An 8,393-nucleotide genomic window follows, 5' to 3' on the forward strand; every position below is an offset into this window, starting at 1 on the left:
TTGGACTCCATAGAAGGGGGTGGGGCCTAAACATGAGGTGAACAGTACATATACAGGAAATGCGTGGGGCATAGACAGGAAGTGGGAAGGGAGGGGCGTGGTCAGGTCTGGAAGGGGCCTTAGGTGAGGAAACCTGGTTAGGGCCTCGAAGCCTAACACTGGGCAGCAAAAAGGGCAGGACCTAAACAGGAAGTGGGCGGGGCCAAAACCACTGGCTGTGAGTGGAGGTGGGTGAGGACTCTCCTGATCCCGGGAGGCATCCATCGACCTTGAGACCCCTGATCCCCAAACCTGGTACCTGGAAGTTACCATGATGCTTCTCAGAGAGGCCAAGGAAGGAGCTGTGGGGGTCGGGGACACCAGGCAGCAGGGCCTCCTTCACCCTGGTGTCAGGGCGGGGTCAAGGGTCACAGGTGAGTCAGAAGGCTGCACAGATCCCTTGGACATGGTCCGTGACCCCATGATCCCTGTCCTATCCCTGCGACCTCTGACCCCTGACCTCTCACTTGTGTATCCGCAGCAGGGCCAGGAACTGCACCAGTGTAAGCAGGGCCACGAGGCCACAGGCCAGGGTGAGGGTGGGGTCGGGTCGGGGGTCAGGTGGGGTGGGGGGAGGGTTGGGGGGGAGGGTCAGGAGGGTGGGGCTAGTGCAGGAGCCTGATGGGGAGGGGGCAGGGCCACGTGAGAAGATGCCGACCCTCACCACACCTGCCCTTCAGTAATCTCTGTGACTACAGTGATGTCATTGCTAAACCCCACCCGTATGTCCCTCATTTATGAGCCTGTGACATAATCGCCAGGCCTCGCCCCTTGCTTGTAGGTCTTGGTTCTCCTGTCAACCAATAACCTCTGAAACCGCACCTTGGTGACATCATCCATAAGCCCTCCCCACTGGCTGTCAATCTTTTGTGGTAATGACATCACCTTCATGCCCCGGCCACTCCCGTCTGTCCCTGGAGTCCCAAGACCAATGATGTCATTGCCAGGCCCTGCCTGCTCCCTGTTGACTGGAGCATCAACCAACACCACGAACTCACGCCTGAGCCCTGCCCACCAGGCTATCCATCAGTGTATAAACCATGACATAACCACCAAACCCTGGGACCCCACATCACCCAGTCTGAACCCACGGGCCCCACCCATGGCAGGCTGGCCACATCTGTGGGGCGTCACAGGCACCCAGAAGTCGTAGCAGCGCCCGGGGTCGAACCTGCCCACCTTCAGGTTACAGAGCCGTGCAGTGGTCGTCTGTGGGGATACAGGCAGGTAAAAGGTCCCAGTCAGTTTCATGGGTGTCCAGGAAGCAGAACAAGATGGCAGGTCATTGGAGGACCACGCCCTGGACACAGACCCCGCCCTCAACAGACCTCACGCCCTGGTCCCCACTGTTCACCTGTCACGCAGGGTTGAAGTCATCTCTGTGCTGCTCCTTATATTCCAGTCCAGGGTAGCAGTGGGCGGGGCAGGAGACAGCAACAGTGTTCCAGACCCAGCTTAAGGTTAAGTTCCACAGCAGACAGGGCCTCACTGAGGAAGGGCAAGGTGAGAACAGAGGGTGAGGGAAAGACAGAGCCACTTCCAGGTCGATTCTGGTTCACAGGGTCACTCATGGGGCCAGGACTAGGGTTGAGGCCCAAGCCCCCACCCACGCACACTGTGCAAATGGTGAGGACATAACCACTTCCTGTTATAATATAATCACTTCCCATTAAGGCTCCACCCCTGTTCCGCAGGGCCCTCCCATCCTCTAAAAGGTCAAGACATGACTACTTCCTGACATGCTCACTTCCAGGTTAAGCTCCATCCATATTCACACCTGACCAGCCACAAGAGCTGCCACATTGTTCAATTTGCAAAATCCACGCCTACTTCATTCAGAAATACCCACTACTTGGTTAGGACCCACCACTACACCATAGATTCCGCCAAACTTGACCTACCTTCAAATAACTGAACTATGCCCCCTTTCTGACCAAAAAACATATTTCATGAAGGGTAAGAAGCTCATTTGCATGCCAGACGACTGAAATCCTTATTCATTTGCATATTAATTAGGGAGGAAGTTTATTTGCATGTGAATGATATCAGGCGAAGCGCTCATTTGCACAGCTATGATGCATAGAAAGAATTTGCATATTCATGAGGTGGACCGCGATCATTTGCAGATCCATAAGGTTGGAAATAGAGCTCATTCACATAAACATGAGAGGTCCAGCACTCATTTGCATGGGGTTGACCCAGGAGCCAGAACTGGTTTACATATGCACTTTGCCACTGGGCTCATTTGCATACCAGTAGCTTGCTGAGTCAACGTTCATTATTCATAGCAGGAGTGATGATAATTTGCATAGTTTGGAGTGAAAACCTGAAGTCTTCCAGAATATGCGCTGAGAGGCGGGGCTATGCAAATGTTACACAGAAGAGGGGTGCACTGTTGAGGGCCCTGGAGACCCAGAAAACATTTTGTCCCCTGTCATCTTGCCTGCTTCTGGATCCCAGACGTCACCATCTTGTATTCTTGTGGCTCCATTCTCATCACGGTATTTCCTGCTCTAACCGCCCCCAAGCCGCGTCCCTGCCCACATCTTGTAGTCCTGTGTGTCCGTTCTCATCACCATATTTCTTGCTCTACCGCACCTGCTCTCTTGCAGTCCCGCCCCTTGGACTTTCTAACCCCACCCACACCAATCTAACCCGGGCCCTGCCAAGCCCCAACCATGTCGCCATCTTGGATTTCCACCTTTGTGGACTCCTTTCACTTTCTGAGCCCGCCCCCGCCGCCATCTTACCAGCCTCCTCCTCAGCCCCGCTCACCTCGCCATTTTTCCCCTAGTTATGTTGGTTTCTGCAAGGCCACACCCCTGATACCATCTTAGATTCTCTAACCCCACCCACTCTACCTGCTCTTGTACCATCCCCACCGCTGTCTTGACCGTTCACCCCGCCCCCGCGCCACCCTTAGGCAGGGCTTGAGGTTATTGAATTGGGCGGTGGTCCGGGCTAGGATGATGTCAGAGGTCGGGGACCGGGACAGGGGTGGAGTCTGAATGGTAGGCGGGGCTTAGCATGAGTGACAGAAAGCCCCCCTGAACCTGAGCCTGATGGGCGGGGCCTCAGTAATGGGCGAGCTCCAGGCAACCTTGAAGGTGTGGCTAAGTTAGGGGCCTGAAGGTGGGTGGGTCAACTGAGGCTGGAAGGAAGTGTATGAGATGACCGATGCTGTGGGCAGAGCTTTTGTTATAGTGAGAGGTGTGATGTGGGCGGGACCAAGGCTGACTGGAGTGCACATTGGCAGGGTGGCAGAGCAGGAGGGCTAGGCTTCAGGATATGGGTGTGGTCACCAAGGTGGGCGGGGCCCTGGAGGGCAGAGTTGGCTGTACGGGAGGGGCTCTGGATGTTGGGCCAAAGTTGTGAACATTAGCACTGGGATGGCAGTGGGCGGGGGCTTATGGGTGTGGGAGGGGCTGTAGTTGTAAAAGGGGATTTTAACGTAGGCGGGGTAAGGGAGTGGGCGTGACTGGCGTAGTGGTCAGGAAACGCCCTGTAGTCCAGGTTGGGAGAAGATGGAGGCCTAGGTGTGGATTTTGGGCATGGGGCGGGGCTTTGCTGTGTGCTCAGGGCTGAAGAGGTTGATGGGTGGGGCCAGCACTGAGAACTATGGTCAGTGATGTTTGTTGGTTTGTAAAGTGGTTATAGACCAAGTGGGTGGGGTTAGGGCATGGAGGTGGGGCATAAGGTGTGTGGGCGTGGCTGGAACTGTGGTGGGCGGGGCTGTGGAACTGAGAATGACAGAGATAGAGACTGTAGTGAGTCAAGCTTTCTTATGTGGGTGTGATTTGGCATGTGGGCCTGGCCACGCCCACAGATCCTAATTACTGACATTGTTCACTCCTATACTGGAGTAGAAATAACCTGCCAACACTCTCCCTGGACCGCTTATACTTCCGGTGGCCACAACCCCAGGCCTGCTGCTGCCTGCTCTACTCGAAGGCCCCACTGTTCCTTGCTGCAGCTGTAGGCAGCAGGGTGGCATTGTGAGCACACGTGATGTCTTCGGCCTGTGGAGTGTGGGTCAATTGGTGGGACCAGGGCGATGATAATGTCACAGCCACGCCCCTTAACAGAATTAGGTTACATCAGAGAAGGATGGCACAATTGTGTGTGGCGTGGTTGAGACAGGAGGGGGTGGGGCCCTGGCTGTAGGGTGAGACCTGTGTAGTGATGATGTCATAGCCAAACCCCAGTGCGGGTTTAAGAATGACCTGTTACATCGCTGAAAGGTTATGTGGATGAGTGATGATGTCACCTATAGGGGCGTGGCTTTTTAGTGGGCACGGTCTGGGCGGCAGTGATGTCATAGACATGCCACCAACTGAAAACCAAATGGTTTACATGGGGAGGGGCCAAATGGTCGAGGGGCGTGGTCGGGACCGGAGGGGACATAAAGAGGGTGGTGGTATCCCAGCCCGCCCCTAGTATCCTGCTCACCTGCCATGACAAAGCTGCCCTCTTCCAGTGCCTCCAGGGCTGACTGAGGTGGGGTGGGGGGGTGGGGACCGCCTCAGCCCAGAGGACCCTCCTGCAGGTAGGCAGGAGCCCGGGATGGACACAACAACTTCCGGGGATCAGACACGCCCATTTGGTGGTCAGGACAGGCATTTCCTGTTACCTGTTTTTGTCCGGTTCTCCCACGGTGTGATTTTGTGTTGGCCACACCCACTGGGCCAGGCCACGTCTTGTCCCTAAGCCATTCCCTGGTCACTCACGCAGAGGTCACGCCCCTAATTCAAACCCTGAAGTGTCTTGTGGTTTATGGCCACGCCCCTGACACCCAGGTTCCGCCCCATGGTTCAGGCCCCTCCTCGTGGTTGTGTAAGCACCATACATCCCCAACTGCCTCCAGGATGTTGCAGACCTACACCCTGGCCTGAGCTTCCTGCAGGAGGCAGAGCTGCTCTGCTGGGATCACCAGGGTGAGGCCACAGCCCTGTTGACCTGTGCCTTCTATTCACCGTGGGCATGCCCTCCCCAATTCTGACCACTCATGCCCTGTTAACCCTGCTGGACCCTGGTTGAAGTTCTCTGTGACGCCGCCCCTCCCTCTAACCCCACCCATGACCTTTGGCTCCGCCCCTGCTGTGACACTGGCCCTGTCCACAGGTGATGTGAACCGGTCTTGGTCCCGGTGGATCTCTTGCCAGAGATAAGGTGAAGCCGCTTCCTGCAGGTGGGTGAGGACTGGGGCGTGTGGTGGGTGGGGCTTCCTGCAGGGGGGCGGGGTCTGAGGTGGGTCTGATGTTGATTTTCTGCTGGTAATAGGGCTTCCTGTCCTGGGTGGAGCTTCCTGCTGTTGGGTAGGTATTTTAATATGTGGTGGGTGGGCGTGGCCTGCATGCAGGGGCGTGGTCTTCATGGAGGCGGGCCTCTGCTTGCCAGTCACCTGTGGGTGGGGCTTAGGTGTATGTGGTTCTTTGTTGTGGCCTGCAGGGGGCATAAACTCATTGTCATTGTGTAACAAGGGCTTAACTTTCAGGTAGACCGAGCTCTCAAGGACCCTGGCTCCTGCTGTGTATGGTGCATTGTGGGTGTGGTTTCTGTGGGTTTGGCCTTGTCTTTCATGAGATGGGTGGAGCTCATGGTGGGTGTGGTTTATCTTGTCCTCAGATATGAATTGGCATCACTGTGGGCGTGGCTTGTGGTGGGTGTGGTTTTCCAATTGATGTGGCTTCTTTGATTGCTGGGCTTCCTGTTGGCCAAGCCTTTTCTGTGGATGTTGTTGCCATGTGGGTGTGGCCTGCTGTATGTGGTCCTTTTGTGAGGGTGGCCTGTTGTGATCTTTGCTCTGGGCGTGGCTTCAAACGTTCCAGACTATACAGGGGATGTGGCCCATCATGCATGTGACTTTTTGGTGGGTGAGGCTTTTGGTGCTCCTTTCTCTTTTTGGGCTTGTATGTGTGGCTTTCTGGTGGGCGTGGCTTCTGAATATCTTAGCCCCACAAGGATGTGGTTCCTTGTGGATGTGGTTTGATGTTGGGTGTGGCCTAAGATGTTTCTTTGCTCTTGGGTGTGGCCTGTGATGTTTGCCCTGTGTAGGTGTTGCTTTGTGGTGGGCGTGTCCTCACACATCTCCCATCTCCTAGGCCTTGTCCCAGCTGGAGGCAGAGCGCAACCCCAGCAGTGCGAAGCCATCTTCCTTCTCTTACCCCCAATTCTGCATCATTGCCAGCAGATTCCAGGCACTTGATGCCAATGGCTAAGGCATGATTGACAGGTACCACTTCAGGCAGCACGTGGACTGCAGTGAGGTGTGGGGCCAGGCATGGGGTTGGGGCCACAGGTAGGTGGGACCTCACTTGACAATTGCCTTGAGTGGGCGTGGCCTTGAGTGGGAGGAGCTTGTGATTGGAGTCTGGTGTGAGTGCATGGGGCATGGTCTAGGACTGTGGGTGGGGCTTTAGCTTTGACATATCCTGTTGTGGGCTGAGCCTCAGATGTGCATTAAGAGCAGGGATTAGCGTCATGGGCGGGGAATGGAAGGATGAATGCACCTGTGAGGGGCGGGTTTGTATAGGTGGGCAGATTATTGCATTGAGAGTCTCTTGGCTGGGCGTGGCCGTTCCCAACCTCAGCCCTGAACACTAGCCATCTCCTCCAGGATGATCAACAGGCGCAATGACCTGGTATGACCCCTGCATGTGGGCAGGTCCCAGGGTGGATGTGAAGTCATTGGCCTTGAACTGGCCCACCTTGGGATCCCGACCCCTCCGGGAGGCCTTTGTGGACAGGGTGGGCTTGCTGAGGCTGTGATGTCATCGCTGATGGCACCACCCCCATTGGGCCGTCCCCCGAGGGTGGAAAGATGTGGCTTGCGGACTTTGTGTGGTTCCTGCTGTCTGAGGAAGACAAGACCACACTCACCAGGTGGGCTGGGCTGGGTGGGGCTAAGGTCCGGCGGGTCCAGGGGTGGGCAGGGCCAGTGTGGAGCGAGGCCAAGGCATCCTGTGATGTCAGAGGCCATGCCCCCTCTGTCCTGAGACACAGCTACAACCCTGAGCTCTGATGGCTCTGCTCACAATGACCCCTGACCCCACTCTGTTGTGGCTTGTGTTGTCATTGCTTACACTGTTGTGTGGCCACGCCCCCTACCCTGTCCACTAATGTGGTCTTGACCCCGCCCCCTCCTTGTGACCTCTGCTGTTCTTTTACCTGGACACTGATGCTAACCCTGCCACTGAAGCTGCTGTGACCCTGCCCTGACCCCCCTGGTCCTGACCTCAGCACCAAGTACTGGTTCTGCTGCATGGACCTGGACAGGGATAGCGTCCTCTCTGCCTCTGAGCTCTGCTTCTTCTAAGAGGAGCAGGTGCAGAATCTGGCGGCCCGGTTGAGGGGTTCGGGGGCCGAACCTAGTGCTGCCACAATGCCCTGTGAGCCGGGACCTGCCCCCTGGCACCACTCTGTGACCTCTGACACCCGGGGCCTACCATTGACCCTGTCAACCCTGCATGTGACCCCATGTGACTATGAACCCAGTGTGGTGCCTATGAACCCTGTGTAACCCCATGTGATATCTGGGTTACGCCCCTGTGGCCTGCATGTGACCCATGTGAACCCCTGTGACCCCACATGACTCCCCGTGATCCCCAACCCTGCCCTGCCTCAGGCCGGATCACACTGGGCGACCTGAATAGCTGTAGCCTGGCAGGCAAGTTCTTCTCCGCTTCTGCTTTCTTCAATGCTGACAAATTCCTGGAGTACCAATGGGGCCTGTGAGGGAGGGCCGGGCTTTCTGGTAGCATGGCCTGGGTGGGTGGGGCCTTGGTGTGGGCGGGGTTGGCATGGATGTGTGGTTCTCCTGTAGGAGGGACATGTGTGGGCATGGCCTGAGCATGGGCATGGCACTGTTGTGTGTGGGGGGGAGGTGTTGGGGGAGGTCTCCTTCTAGACGGAGCCTCAGGGGATGGGCAGAACTGACTTGAATGGTGGGGGGGGGGCTGATCCAGGCCGGGCCTCAGGTAGTGGGTGGTGTTAGAAGGGTCGTGATCATGAGTCCAAGATTGTGGGAAGGAGCTGGGGTAGCACAGGAATCGCTCAGGCCATGCCCATTCTCACAGGCCACAGATGCCAACCCTGCCCTCTCCAACTGGGACAAGTTTGCAGCACTGGCTGAGAAGGCACAGGATGGAGGGGTGAGTGGGGCGGGGCCTGGGCAGGGAAGGAGGGGCAGTGCCAGGAGACCACACTTCTTATCCTGGACATTTTACTGATAGCAGCCACAAAGTGTAGTTGATTTTCAGACCTTTTCCTTTCCTTTGTATGAATAATTTAAAAGTATGGGGCCAAGTTTTTCACATTGACTTGTTCGCATATTTTATCTAGTTATTTAAGACTTG

General features: G+C 56.2%; 1 protein-coding gene across 1 annotated transcript; it reads right to left on the minus strand.

Moving 5' to 3' along the window:
* Positions 1-89: 89 nt before the first annotated feature.
* On the minus strand, positions 90-2,536 carry Crlf2l1 (cytokine receptor-like factor 2 like 1). Its single transcript, XM_087601104.1, has 4 exons — positions 2,483-2,536; positions 1,131-1,248; positions 507-657; positions 90-383 (listed from the first exon to the last, which is right to left on the minus strand). The coding sequence occupies exons 1-4, from the start codon at positions 2,534-2,536 to the stop codon at positions 182-184; spliced, it is 525 nt and encodes a 174-aa protein (XP_087457230.1). The 3' UTR covers positions 90-181.
* Between the last annotated feature and the right edge of the window lie 5,857 nt (positions 2,537-8,393).

The sequence above is a fragment of the Rattus norvegicus genome, chromosome X, assembly GCF_021556685.1.
Source record: "Rattus norvegicus strain SHRSP/BbbUtx chromosome X, alternate assembly SHRSP_T2T, whole genome shotgun sequence".
Classification (NCBI taxonomy): domain Eukaryota; kingdom Metazoa; phylum Chordata; class Mammalia; order Rodentia; family Muridae; genus Rattus; species Rattus norvegicus.